This window comes from Sarcophilus harrisii, chromosome 3 (genome assembly GCF_902635505.1).
Source record: "Sarcophilus harrisii chromosome 3, mSarHar1.11, whole genome shotgun sequence".
Classification (NCBI taxonomy): domain Eukaryota; kingdom Metazoa; phylum Chordata; class Mammalia; order Dasyuromorphia; family Dasyuridae; genus Sarcophilus; species Sarcophilus harrisii.
In genome coordinates, this window is record NC_045428.1 from 433551851 (window position 1) to 433567573 (window position 15723).

The 15723-nt window shown below is 35.3% G+C and overlaps 1 protein-coding gene across 2 annotated transcripts in view; it reads right to left on the reverse strand.

The window, feature by feature from the left end:
* Nucleotides 1–439: 439 nt before the first annotated feature.
* B3GLCT (beta 3-glucosyltransferase) overlaps nt 440–15723 on the reverse strand; it is a 128426-nt gene continuing 113142 nt past the window's right edge. The window contains exons 14-15 of one of the 2 annotated variants that reach the window (XM_031960736.1): nt 10349–10493; nt 440–2057 (exon numbers count right to left, since the gene is read on the reverse strand). In XM_031960736.1, coding sequence (XP_031816596.1) covers nt 1890–2057; nt 10349–10493 — 313 coding nt within the window. In that variant the 3' untranslated portion in view covers nt 440–1889. The remainder of the gene's footprint in view (nt 2058–10348; nt 10494–15723) is intronic. The other variant, XM_031960738.1, reaches the window with a different exon arrangement.

A 15723-nucleotide genomic window follows, 5' to 3' on the forward strand; every position in this document is an offset into this window, starting at 1 on the left:
ATAAACTTGATTTAAAACATATTTTGATAATTTTATTTTAATACAACTGGTTACCTTTGTAACCATATAGATTTCATTTTATGCATTTAAAGACATTCTGAAAAGGAGTTCCTAGATTTTACCAGACTACCTAAGGGGCTCTTGGCATGCACACACACACACACACACACACACACACACACACACACAGAGATGAAGTATGTCTCGTCAAAACAACAGTCACAAAAATGGGCACAAAGCTCTGTTATTAATCAACCTCAGTAGTCCCTGATTTGGAATTTGGATTCATTTGAAAATAAGTAAAATGCTGAACTAAGGAAAAATATGCAAAACACCAGTTTGAAAAATATTAATTCAACAATATGGCTTCAAAACCTTGGTTATGAAGTAACCTTGGTTACAAAAGTATAGCCAGTAAAGTTAGAGCAGAGCATGTCCATTTGTCTCTTTTATTTTTTTTACGAAAAGAAAAAAATATTTTACTTTACAAAAATTAGTTTAGAATACTAAAGTCAGATTTTATACAAATATCTTTACAAAACTGAATTATACATAGAAAAAACCAAAATGATTTAAAATATATAATATTCTTTACATGGAAGTATTACATTACTAAGGTATCATTTGGATAAGATTTAAAAATCAAAATAGCTTCAAACATCATGTTCAACATACATTCCTTAGGAGGCCCAGGAAAACTACTCAATGCTCTCACTGTCCACCTGTGTGAAGGTATGGTGCTTTACAATGAGTCAAGACAGAAGTATGAAGTAACATTCAGGAAAACCCCCAAAATTACTGTGAGATAGCAGGTTCAGAACATTCAAATTCAGTTCACATCCTGGGAACTACATTACAGCTTATCCACACAGGTAAAATACTCTCATACTCTATTCTTATTTTTAGCTATAGATGGGCACTATTATTTGGCAGCACTGAGTCCACTCTGAGATTATATGTGGACTATAAAGACAGAACTTTAGGGTTTTAGAGTTTCTAGAGTTTAAACAAGCAATTAGAAAACCCTTTCTATCCAGGCACAGAATTAAAAAAATGTACAAGTAAAAAATAAAGAGTGTCTAGCAAAAACAAGGGATGGACATTCTGGACTCTCCACAGGTATTCTCATATATCAGGAGAAAGCAAGGAAGTACTCTGGACACTGAATGAAGTCCCTGTGGCAAACTTTTGGGAGGACGTGGTTAAGAGTCCCATGGGATTGGCAGAAACAATCTGCACCATGGGACAGAATTCTCAAATCAGCAAAACCACGGATCCACATGAGTCTTTACCATCCACAGAGGTGTCTATAAGTCAGTAATTTATGAGCATTCATAATCAACAATGGCATTCCTATTCCTTTCCCAGGGAGTATTTATTAACATCAGTAGATTTAAAAACCAGAAGTTAAAATTAGAATAGGTTCCTACCAACTTTTGTGCCAAAACACTTCATTCTTCTTTGCATATTATTTTAAGCAAGCAATTACCCCTTGTTGTAAGATATGTTGCAGGATAAAGGAAAAAAAAACATGTTCTATTTTTCCTAAAATAAATTATTGAAGATATTCATCATGGCTTTAAAATACCTGTTAAATATATGATGTAATATAATAAGCCCATGGTTCAAAACCAAAGGGGTGTTATTCTAAGACCCACTCACAGAAAAAAACAAAGTAAGCCAAAGTTGGCTTCCCCTTCCGCTAATCCCTCCCCTTTCCCCACCCCAACCCACCACTGAAGAAACAGAATGTATAATTTCACTCCTAAGACTGAGAAGTTTCCTATGCAACATGACACACTTAAGCAGTATAAGCACAACATAGTACAAGAATGTCCAGAGATTCCAAATCTACCCCCATGAGCATCTTCCTCAGCAACACAAGATGCCTATAACTCTTCTTTATAAAGTGTCTGCTTCCTGCCACTGGTGACATCTTCCCCACTGGGTGCCAGCCAGGTAAAATATGCCTTTATTGGATCAATGTTCCAGTGTTTGTGAAATGAGATGGGAACTTGGTGAGAAAGGTAGTCCTTTGGGTAATCAATTGGTCGAGCCTGGAAGAAAAAGAGACAATTACTTCTTTCCCCTATGGAGACTTTTGGTTCCATAATCATATCTGCAGAAGAATGTTTTATAATATCAATACTTTACTAGTAGTTGTATATGTCCAAAATCAGTGGTGGAGTCTTTATTATCACTTTACCTCTGCCTATGGGACTTCTTTCTCATCCTCTTTTTCCTATCCTGGCACTTAAATATGTGTGTGTGTGTGTGTGTGTGTGTGTGTGTGTGCATATACTCACACACATTATTATATGTATATATATATATACACATTATTCATACATATATAAATATCTATAGCACTGAAATAGATATCTATCAACATAGGTATCTATATAGCTATATCATCTAGTTTTAATAATAAAAAGAATACTTTGACTCCAACCTCAACCTCTCCTCAGAGGACTCCAGAAAGCAAATTAACAATTTAAATGACATTTTAAGAATTCAGATGATTTATGGGGGGGAAAGATAGTCATTTTGCCCAGCTGGGGGAAAAAAGCAGCATATGGTTTTAGTTTCTTTTTATGATGTTTAGAGTTTTACATCCTCACCCCCTTTGTTCTATCTAGCAAAATCTATGATGGCTAAAATTGAGATTTCACCAGTTCATGTGGACCATGAAGCAGTGTTATGGTAGATATCCATCAAGCCCTTTTCCAAAGATTCTTGGTGGCTTCTTAATCCCCTTGCATATCTGGTTATAGACTGGGTTCACAAGGCAGGGGTCATTCAACATTGTTTCTCCAATTAAGTGGTGTCCCTCAAGGGTAGGAAATTTATAATTAGAAGCTACAGCAAAGGTTATGATGAAGAAAATAGACAGAGGCTACCCATGTAGACTCCTTATTTTCTTTCCCAACACTGATCCCATTCCCTTTTGGGAACACATAGTATATGTGAACTACATTCAAAGCCATCCCTTCAAACATTAAGGATCCAAGAATCAATCAATAAGCATATATATATGTTACATATATTATATTATCATATTATTTATATATAAAATGGCCAGACTTTATATAGCTCTTTAAGGTTCAAAAAGCACTTTAAATGTGTTGTTCACAATTTGAAGCTCATAACAACTCTGTGAGGTACCCATTTTACAGATGAAGAAACTGAGACAGAAAGAAGTTATATGATTTGTTCAATATCATACAGTTGGTAAATGTCTGTAATCTGAAGGGTTCCAACTAAAGTCTTCAATTAATTTCGATATTATATAAATACAAGGATGAAAAAAACAAAACAATCCCTATATTCAAGGAACTTTCCTTCTAATGGGAAGTCTTGCCTTCCAGACTGGCTCCACAATGAATGACAAAGTGAGATGAATTACTGCATACTGAATTAGTAACAGATCTAGTGTATAAAAGTACAGCCTCTGATATAAAGAGAATGATATCCTATTTCTTACCCATATACCACTTATTTAGAGATAGCTAGGTGACACTGATAAACAGAGAACTGGGCCAGGGGTCAAGAAGACCCAAGTTCAAATCTGGCCCCAGAACACTTACTAGTGGTGTATCTCCAGCAAATCATTTAATCTCTTACTCAGTTTCCTCTATTGCATAATGAAGATAATAATAGGACCTAACTTACTGGGTTGTTGTGAAAATCAAATGAGACGTTAACACTTAAAATAAATACTTATTCTCATTAAGTGAATAGATTATAACTGAATAATCCTAAAAAATGGCCTTGGGAAAAATATCTCATCCATCTCTGTTATATCCAAAGGATATAGTTTCTCTTTTAAAGTCTTTGTCTTTGTCAAATGATTCAACATCAAAAACAGACATGACTTTATCATTGACAATGAAAATAATAAAGAAACTTTACCATCTACTTTACTACTGCACCCCAACAACTATGAAACCTTTCAATCTGACTTGTAGCTGAGACCCTCTATATGTATTGTCTCTGCCATTACAATGTGAACTCCTTGACAAACCCAAAGACCCCAGCTTTTGGGATAAGAATTTGTTGTTTGACAAAACTTTCTGGGAAAATTGGAAACTAATATGGCAGAAACTAGGCATTGATCCACACTTAACACCGTACACCAAGATAAGGTCAAAATGGCATGACCTAGGCATAAAGAATGAGATTATAAATAAATTAGAGGAACACAGGATAGTTTACCTCTTAGACCTGTGGAAGAGGAAGGAATTTATGACCAAAGCAGAACTAGAGATCATTATTGATCACAAAATAGAAAATTTCGATTATACCAAACTGAAAAGTTTTTGTACAAACAAAACTAATGCAAATAAGATTAGAAGGGAAGCAACAAACTGGGAAAACATTTTTACAGTCATAGGTTCTGATAAAGGCTTCATTTTCAAAATATATAGAGAATTGACTCTAATTTATAAAAAAATCAAGCCATTCTCCAATTGATAAATGGTCAAAGTATATGAACAGACAATTCTCAGACAAAGAAATTGAAACTATTTCTAGCCATATGAAAAGATGCTCCAAGTCATTATTAATCAGAGAAATGCAAATTAAGACAATTCTGAGATACCACTACACACCTGTCAGATTGGCCAGAATGACAGGGAAAGATAATGCGGAATGTTGGAGGGGATGTGGGAAAACAGGGACACTGATACATTGTTGGTGCAATTTGAATACATCCAGCCATTCTGGAGGGCAATTTGGAACTATGCTCAAAAAGTTGTCAAACTGTGCATACCCTTTGATCCAGCAGTGTTACTACTGGGCTTATATCCCAGAGAGATCTTAAGGAAGGGAAAGGGATCTGTATGTGCACGAATGTTTGTGGCAGCCCTTTTCGTAGTGGCTAGAAACTGGAAACTGAGTGGATGCCCATCAATTGGAGAATGGCTGAATAAATTGTGGTATATGAATATTATGGAATATTATTGTTCACTAAGAAATGGCCAACAGGATGATTTCAGAAAGGCCTGGAGAGACTTACACGAACTGATGCTGAATGAAATGAGCAGGACTAGGAGATCATTATATACTTCAACAACAATACTATATGATGACCAGTTCTGATGGCCCTGGTCATCCTCAGCAATGAGATCAACCAAATCAGTTCCAATGGAGCAGTAATGAACTGAACCAGCTACGGCCAGGGAAAGAACTCTGGCAGATGACTAAAAACCATTACATTGAATTCCCAATCCCTATATTTTTGCCCACCTGCATTTTGGATTTCCTTCACAGGCTAATTGTACAATATTTCAGAGTCTGATTCTTTTTGTACAGCAAAATAACGGTTTGGTCATGTAGACTTATTGTGTATCTAATTTATATTTTAATATATTTAACATCTATTGGTCATCCTGACATCTGGGGGAGAGGGTGGGGGGAAGGAGGGGAAAAATTGGAACAAGAGGTTTGGCAATTGTCAATGCTGTAAAGTTACCCATAAATATAACCTGTAAATAAAAGGCTATTAAATTTAAAACAAACAAACAAACAAAAAAACAATGTGAACTCCTTGAAAGTATTATCTTATTCTCTATGTTTTGCACATAATAAATGCCTTTTGCCTTTATTAGTACACTCATTTATTTTTAAAAGATCTATAAAACGAGGAGTTTGTAATCCTGAAAAGGATAGATACTTCACTCTACTAGCTGAGTGCTATCTTGTTTTTTCCTTTTGTATCCTCCAGTGCACAGTGTTTTGTACATAGCATCTAAGTGAGGCCTAAATAAAAATGATTTTTATTCATTTATTCATACATAAATGTCACCAAGAACACTTCAGGCTGGAGTCCCTTAGCCAGTTGCAAACTAGCCAGCTGCAAAATAGAAAAAGTTCCCTGAGCCAGGACTCAACTAAAAATCTTAAATAGCTAGGCATCCTTGGCTTGAAGAAGTTAATAACGAGAAAGGAGCTGTACTGGAAAAGGTAAACCAGAAAACATATACATATATGCTACTATTCTAATTAACTTTTTTTTTTAATGATACTTAAGGGCAATCATAAATCTTTTGATGTTTATTTGTAGGACTCTCTGAGGCTTAACTAGCAGGAAGGAAGGAAAGGAAAAGCCAGGGGAGACATATGCTTGGATTTTTTGTTTTCACTCCCAGTTCAGTCCTCAGCTGATTTCACAATGGCCCCAGAAAGGAGACTTGAGAGCAAGAGAGGTAAATCCTCACTTATTCTGCATGGCTGAAAATGAACTATTCACATTACTAACACAGCTAACAGGAAATAATAACAGTCACAATTTCACTCTGTTAATATAGATTGTAAAAGGATCTGACAGTCTCAGGAAATCATGTTGGGAGAATCTAGCTTATTAAGCACAAACATGTGCTAATCATTTTCAATAAATGAGATATGGCAAAAGAACAAGATGAAGCTTATGGAAAGTGAAATCCATTCAGAAAAGTGTGTGTTAAATATCCAGGAGTCTTGTAAAGGAATAAATGTATTTAAAATACCAAGAAAGACACTCCTCACAGGTTCCCATTTGAGGATGAGAAAATAGAACACATTGAACAGATGTATGGAGAATACTGACTACTTGTTTTCCAACTTCACTAAATATAAACAAAGGAATTCATGCCTAAACTGTAGTCAGGGAAATATTATTCGGGGTGTGTGGTGTTCTTTTTCTTTAAAATAATAATAGTTCTCTCTGAGGGAGAGGGTTTCTTGGGGAGGTTTTCTGGAGGCAGTTTTAATTTCAGTTACAAGTAAATAATCACCCAAAACCGCAGCCAGCTGATAAAAGTTCAGATCTTTTATTGTGTCCTTCAATATAGCCCGGTTAGCTCAGAGGCCTATCTCTCTGCTTGGTTTCAAGAGCTTTTGCAGCTTTGTCCTTTACCTCTGCTTTCTTTAGCCTCCAGCCAGCACCAAGGTGGAAGATGCAATGAATCTCTCTTGCCTCCAAGAGAGGGCTTCTGGCTCTCAATTTACCAGAGTGCTGAATCTCTGACCCCTGGGAATATTCCCAAGTAAAAACTCTGGAGTGGCTCACTGAAGCTCTATTTATGCTGCTTCTCTGAGAGTGGGGATTGTGGGATATCTGCCAGCATGCTCTCTGGCCCTAAAAGCTTCAAGGGAGGTATGAATTCGAATATCTCATGCTAAACCCTGAAATCTCCCAAACATGTGAACTCCAATGAGTAAAGGTGTGAACACAAGCATTGTTTCTCAATTCCACTTAGTGCCTTGTTTCTTCTGGCTCATAACAGTTTGTAAAGATTCCAACAGGGGTGAAATATGACCTTTGTAGTTTTAACATAGGGTTTCTTAATCTTATTTTACATAAATACCTCTATGGGCAATCTAGTGAAGTCTATGGATCCTTTCTCAGAACAATGTTTCTGAAATGCATAAAATACAATACATAGGATTAAAATGGGAGCTTAATAATATTGAAATATACTTTTGAAAACATATATATATATTCATATGCATATGCATATTTTTAAGTTCATGGACTCCACATTAAGAACTCCTCTTCTAAGAGTTGGGCACCCCCTGAATTGTACAAAATAAAAAGATGCTGTTCTGTTCTTTCCTTGACCTGAACTCAAAGAATTTAAAGACAAATATTACTGTGAAGATCCTGGGCAAGTCACAACCATTATGAACTTAAGCCCTGTCATCTGCTACTTGTGGTATCTTACCCCACAGTGTTGTGCTTCATGAATCTTAAAACATCATAGAAATGTGAGCTACTAGAAAGCATCCAGATAGATCACAGGACTTGGAATGGAAGGCCACCTCCATTTTGCAGATGAGGAAACCAGGTCCACAGGGATTAAGTGATTTACTTAGAGTCATCCATGTAAAAATTAATAGAGTAGGGATTCCAATGGAGATTTTCCAACTCCAGATCTAGGATTTTTTTTACTACCTGATTTCAAACCTGCTTTGGATACTTAATAGCTGTTCAACTATGGGCAAGTCACTCTGCTCACTTTAATTCTCAGTTTCCTCATCTGTAAAAGAGGGTTAATAATAGCACCTTCCTCAGAGTTGTTATAAGGACCACATGTGATAACCATCTTAGAAATGCCAGTTATAATTATTATCAATGTGCCACTTTGCCAATGCCAAAGTCCTTATTTTCCAGATTTTTTTTTTATTTTAAAGAACTCTGGATGTAAAGAGATGGACTGGACTTATTCTGAGCTCCTTTCTAGAATTAGGATTCCATTACAACCCATTCCCTGAAATAGATAATCTGTCGAAAAGCAGCCAAGTAGAGGAGTCTGAGACTGAACATTAATGTTAAATTTGTCAGTAAATCAATATATAATCACAGATGTTCATCTTTCTGTCTCAGAGCAGACACCTGTCACCTGTCACTGGTATGTCCCTTTGCAGACATCAAGGTCAATTCCTTTAAATTACAAATGAGGAAACTGAGTTCCAGGGGAATGAAATGATTTATCCTTAAATCACTTAGGGAATAAGCACCAGAGCTTGGAATGAGAACCCACGTTTCCTGATTCTCAGCTTGGTATTTTTTTCCATTATGCCAGACTTACTTTGCAAATTAAAAAAAAATTCAGTTTTCAAATTTATGTAAAACTTTCCAGGAGATTCTTTAAACATTACCAGATAAAAGAAAACTTGTTAAGAATTCTAGATTCTGCTTATAGTTTTCAGTCTTGGAAAAGTCTTAAAATATATTGCCTATGGAACATAAATCAGGAGTTTTTAAGAATGGGAAAGTAAAAAATGAATTCCTTTAAAATATCTTCCCTAGAATTTATGCCCAAAGAACAGATTATTTTCTTTCTCTTGCTGGAAAGACTAGGAGAGCAAGATATATGATCCCTGTCTGATTTTTCCTGTGATACAGTATTCTATTCTAATATCTTTCTTTCCCTTTTTTTCCTTTTATATACCAAGATTTTCCCTAGATAGCCAAGGCTACTGCCCACATTTAAGAACTTCCATGTTAATGTAGTGATGGATTATATCTCTTCTACTCCGAGTTTTAATAATTTTTTTCATTTTTCACTTGAGATCCAACAAATAAAGAATCTCGTCTACTTTTCTGGGTCTTTATAACCTCATATGTCTAAAGTTTAGAATGGGTGATATCAGACACAATTTTAAAAGAACAGAAAAAAAATGCCCTTTTGTCAAGGAGGGTTTCCTAAGCTGATCATTAGAGAGCTATTTTTATCCTTCCTTACAGCACTTAGGCTTGTTAAAGGGATGTCTGCCTCATTCAATGATGCAAATGCTTTCTCTGCCTTACTAGGGTTCTCTTCTCCACTGCTATACCTGTCATAGTTGAATTTTTATATCACTAGGGGTAGCAATTGCTGCTTGGTGGTGACATAAAATATAAATCCAGTTGGATCTAAAATTGGGGTTTTAATGCCATTTCAATGCTTGCTATGGCATCTAAAGTAAACATACATTTAGATTTTTCAAGTCCTCAGCTGCCATACATATCTTAGATGTTGAAGGCACTGTTATTCATTTCGGAAACATAAACACATTCATAGACCTAATTCTCAAGAGACTACTAAAAATGGCACAGGAGGAATATATTTCCCCAAAGATTATAATAATGACACACAAATACGATGCCGACACACCCTTGCAAAAATCGCTATTGCTTATCCTTCTTTCCTCCCCCCAAGTTGCATCACATGGAACACAACGTTGAAGTTTAACAGACTAGAAGGAAGAGTAAAAAGGATGAAAACCCAACCAAAATAATCTACAAAACTGATAATGATAACATTAAAAAAAAGGCAAAGTTATACATGCAGGCAAAATTAAATTCAACAACTTTGAAAGCTGCAAGTTGAATTTATTATATGCTTTAAAAGAGAAGCGAGCTCTACATAACAGAGATCCACAGTCTCATATATAATTTTACTATGTATATAGAAATAACCATTTCATTTGGTATTTGTTAAATTCAGAACAAAAATAAACTATGAAAAAGAATTAACCTCAAGCCAGAGGAATGCTATTAGATTTGCCCAGGATATCCCATCTTTTTTTTTTTTTTTTTGGTTAAAAATGTCCAACAATATGGGAAGAGGCAGGTTTTCCTTGGTCCCTGATGTGGAAGAGATATTTGTCCACATGTTTTTAATCCCACCTTTGTAATGTTTGTGTCACAATAGCTCCCCCCACTCTTATCCCTTTCAAATAGGCCTTGATGGGATGCCCATCTGGAACCTGGATGCATAGTTCTCAAAACTACTCAAAGAAATGGTGAGGAAAGAGAAATAGACTCCTCTAAGGAGAAGAAATCCTCTTATTTTTAAAATAGCATGAAAAGTAATCCTCTCACCTGATGAAAGAGAGGGCTGTGGGTCACCGGGATTCCCAGACCACTGAAACACATGCCAAGGACCATGTCATCTGGGGCATCATTGCTGTAACATCGGCACTTACTGTCCAAAAGCCTCTGGACTGCTTCTCTGCTAAAGACCATACTAAGAGACAAAGACATAAAAATAAAACAAAAAGCAGAGGAAACTTCAAAGACCATTTGCTTGAATAGTGAAATCTGGTTCAATAGAGACACATTTTTTGATTATGATAAAAAAGTAATTTCTCTGGGGCTCAGAGGCCACTTCATAATTACTTTGTATGAAAGAAATTGTTTTTGGGCTTTTTGTCAAATATCAACACTTGAATAAATATTTTAAACTTGAAACAGATGTTTTCCTTGTGGGTAAATTTCTACTTATTTATACATTTCTCATCTAACTTCTTGGCAAAAATATGCTGCCTCATGTTCTATCTTTTCCAAATCATCAATTGAAAAATTAAAACACTCCCTGGTATTAGAAATCTCCAAGACAATATATATTAGGGTTCTCGCTGGATAATAGACAAGCCTCTACATCTCAGAATCATTCCTAATTGTTATAGGATATGAATGACTCAGAGGAGCTATCAAGCTAAAAGATCCCAGAGAACTTGATCCAGAGGCTCCTTATTAACAATAAGGAAAATAGATTTTAGAGAAGTATAGAATCTTAAGAATTGCAAAAGTCTTTGGTGGTCATTTAGTCCAATCACCCACCTAAGGTAGAAATTTTTACATCCCTCTGGAACATGACTATTCACTTTGTTTAAATATATCCTGTAAAAGGTAATTCAGTATGAATTACCCCAGAACATTGAGGGTAGGGGCCTTAATTTCTTTTCAAGTTTGAGTTAAAATCATCTTCTTTTTAATTTTAACTTAGAGATCTTAAGTGTCCCTTTTGTGGACCAAATAACATAAGACTAATCTCTCTTCCCCTTGGTTGCCCTACTTAAACATGGAAGCGTCAAAAGAAAGCAATCATGTGCCCCCTTAATCTTTTCTTCTCTAGATTTAATAGCCTCAGTTCCTTCAGTTGATCCTCCTTATAATATGATTTTGAATGTCTTCATACTCCTAATTAACCCTTCTTTGGATTTACTCTAATGGTTTGTAAGATCTTGGAAAGAAAGATAAAACTCTTCTTTCCAGGGTTTATTGTCAAAGCTCTACCATTAAAATGATATTACTTTGGCCAAGTTGCAGCTTCTCTGGACAATTCTACTTAGGTCTAGTCTGGTCTACTCTGCTACTGAGCCTCACTATTACTTTATGGAAACTTGGGAACTATAAAATATAAGCACAATGTTTGGAAAGATCTGAGCCATCCTAGTGTGAAATTGACTTGTCCTATCCTCAACTCACAAAATGAAAGATACATAAGAACATAATCTTTCTCCTTCCCCATTCTCATCTACCTCCCCTCAAAAAAGTTAACCCAAGGGTTTCAATAAGTTTTCCCAGACAATCTGGGAATTTAAAGTCTGGAATCTAAACAGAAGATAGAAAAATTATTCCTTAAGTGTAATATGAAGAAAACAAATTTCCTACTCATAAATAGGACACAACAATTTCCAAAGACTTCTTAGAAAACAACCAGAAAGTCCACCACTAATGGAATCTTTCTTTTTTTTAGAAATTCCTTTTTTTCCTCTCTGTCAGTTCTCTGTCACATTGGCATCATTGGCTTTGTATTGATTCAGATCAATTAAGCTTGAGCTCTGGAGAGGTCAATAAGATGTCTTTTAGTAAGAGATCCCTTGTGAGCTTAATTAGCTTACATTAAGGCAAAAACAGATCTTGTAACAGGTACATTTCTCTCCCTTTTTTAGTATCCATGTTTATTTTTAATTTTTTCTCAATTTCAAAAGAAATTTTAACATTTGTTTTTAAAATTTTTGAGCTCCAAATTCTTCTCACCTCCCCTTTTCTTAGGAAGGCAAGCAATTTACAGATTGTACATGTATAGTCACAGGCATGCTTCTTTTAAAAACCCTACTGGCCCAAGAGATGAATGGATGGTAGTGGGAGGGATTTAAATATAATTTTTATACTAATCAAAGCAATGTCATCTTCTCCATTCAATTCAACAAACATTCATTTTAAATTGTTATTAAATATCTAATTGCACTAGGTCATGGGGAAAATACAAAGTTCTGATAACAAAGCTATTACTCATATGGAACAAGAGACATTTATTAAATACCTGTTACATACTAGACATTGAGGAATTGGGGAGACAGTATGTAGTTTATAAGATTACATACAAAATATATAGAAAGTAATTTAAGAAGGAAGGAAAATAGTAATTGGGAAGGGCTTCAGGAAAGTCTTCTGTAGGATGAGCCATGAAGGGAATGAGAATTCTACAAGGCAGAAGTAATACATTTCAGGCATGGCAAGTAGTCAGTGTAAAGATGCAGAAATGGAGATAGTGCCATGTGTGAGAGAGATGAGGAAAGCTAACTTGTTAGAAGGGAAATAAGATATAGTAATGGAATTAGATTGTGAAAGGGTTTTGTTTGGTTTTGTAAGGCAAATGGGGGTAAGTGACTTGTCTAAGGTCACATAGCTAGTAATTGGCTGAGGTTGAATCCAGGTCTCCCTGATTCCAGGGCCATTGTTCTATCTACTGCCCCATCTAGCTGCCCGCCCCATCTCACTATCTCTCTTTCCTTTCTTGAAAGGTTTATAAGTAGGTTAAACACATAGGTTGGAGACACATTGTAAAGAGTTATAAAAGCCAGAGGAATTTCCATTTTAACTTAAAGGCAAAGGAGAACTATTAGAGTTTATTGACTAGAAAAGTGATATGGTCAGATCTGTGATATAGGAAAATTACTTTTGGTAACAGTATAGTGTTTGGATTACAGAAGGAAGAGGCTTGAGGCAAGGAAACCAAGTAGGAGGATGTTTGTGAGAAATTAATTTTTTCCTCATATTTAATAACTAATTATTGTATTGGGACTAAGGTTTATTCCCTTTTCTATTTTTCACCCAGAAATCAACCAGTCTTTTTTATTTTTTTTATTTTTTATTTTAATAGTCTTTTATTTACAGGTTACATGTATGGGTAACTTTACAGCATTGACATTTGCCAAACCTCTTGTTCCAATTTTTCCCCTCCTTCCCCCCACACCCTTCCCCAGATGGCAGGATGACCAACAGATGTTAAATATATTAAAATATAAATTAGATACACAATAAGTCTACATGAGCAAACCGTTATTTTGCTGTACAAAAAGAATCAGACTCTGAAATATTGTACAATTAGCTTGGGAAGGAAATCAAAAATGCAGGTGGGCAAAAATATAGGGATTGGGAATTCAATGTAATGGTTTTTAGTCATCTCCCAGAATTCTTTCCCTGGGTGTAGCTGGTTCAGTTTATTCTTGCTCCATTGGAACTTATTTGGTTGATCTCATTGCTGAGGATGGCCAGGTCCATCAGAACTGGTCATCATATAGTATTGTTGTTGAAGTATATAATGATCTCCTGACCCTACTCATTTCACTCAGCATCAGTTCATGTAAGTCTCTCCAGGCCTTTCTGAAATTATCCTGTTGGTCATTTCTTAGCGAACAATAATATTCCATAATATTCATGTACCACAATTTATTCAGCCATTCTCCAATTGATGGGCATCCACTCAGTTTCCAGTTTCTGGCCACAGAAATCAACCAGTCTAAGAAATCTCTCTATAAGACTTATCCAGGGCCTGGAGAGACTTACATGAACTGATGCTAAGTGAAATGAGTAGAATCAAGAAAACATTGCCCACAGCAACAAGATTATGTGATGATCAATTGTGGTTCTTTTCAACAATAATGTGATTCAAAGCAACCCCAATAGACTTTTGATGAATAGAGTCATCTGTATCCAGAAAGAGGACTGGAGGACTGAATATGGATCACAAGATAGTATTTTCAACTTTTTTATTGTTGTTTGGATTTTTTCTTTTTCTTTTTTTTTTTTCCTTTTTGACTTGATTTTCTTGTGCAGCATGATAAATGTAGAAATATGTATAGAAGAAATGTACATGTTTAACATATTTTGGATTACTTGCTGTCTAGGGGAAAGAGTGTGGAGAAGGGAAGGAGAAAAAATCTGGAACACAAGGTTTTGCAAGGGTGAATGTTGAAAACTATCTTTGCATGTATTTTGAAAATAAAAAGCTAATTTAAAAAATTTGAAAAAGACTTATTCAGGCTAAGATCTAATCAGAGAGTAAAAGAAATTCTAAATTTAAGCTAATGGGTGCATTTCTGCTAATTGTGTTTTCTCAGACAGGTCTGTGAAAATATGGATCCTCCTTTGTGTCAGACAGGTAATATGGAAATCAATGTCTCTGACTAAGATTTGGGTAGCTTAAGTTACATACTACAAGATCCTCATTTTAATACAGCCCATCTTCTATTGTTTTAACCACTCAAAGCTAATGATTGCCAGTTCTCAAGAACATCTACTCTTCAGAGAGCATATAAACTGTGAGCCCACTGCCATTAAAGGTCTTTGATCTAAGAGAGATGGCCAAATAACTGTTCTTTATTAATAAATGTGGTCTTACTATTATACAGAAACTACATTTCTCATCTTCATATGTTATAGCCCTGAATTAAGGGAGTAGTCATGAAAGGAAAAAAACAAACAATGTTATGGAGATAGAAATGGCAAGTTTTGACAAGTAAGCAGAAATGTGGAGGAAGGTAAGTCATAAACCAAAGATGAAGCAGAGGTTGTGAATCTTATATTCTGAAAGGAATTGGAAAAGTTAAATTAAGAATCTGGATTGTAATCCCAGTTCTGCTATTTACAACTTATATGTCATTGAATAAATTATACACTATCATTTCTGGGCTTTAGCTTCCTTGTTGGAAAAAAAAAAAGATACGGAAGAAATAGGGAAAGTTCAAATGGAAACAGTAAAGTTCAAAAGATTTTGGGGAAAATAATGAATTTTTTTGGATATGTTGAGTTTATGGACATGGAACACACAGAGAAAAATACTCATAAGACAAGTGATGAGAAGGATTTCAGAATCTGAAATCCTTTTATTCTGATTTCAGAATGTAGGCTTGGATATGTAGGTTGGAGATGTGGAAATCATCATATGCACAAAGATGATGACTGAATCCTTGGAAATTGATGAGATCAGCAAGAGAGAGCACAAAGAAATACCATTAAGAAGTATGATATGGATGGTAAACTAGGAAAGGAGAATGAGAAAGAACAGCCAGAGCAAGAGATAATATCATGAAAACCCCAAAAGAAGAAAGTATACAATGAACAGAGGGGTGGTCAACAGAATGAATAGAATTTATTAACTAACTTTAAATTAAATGATGATTGAT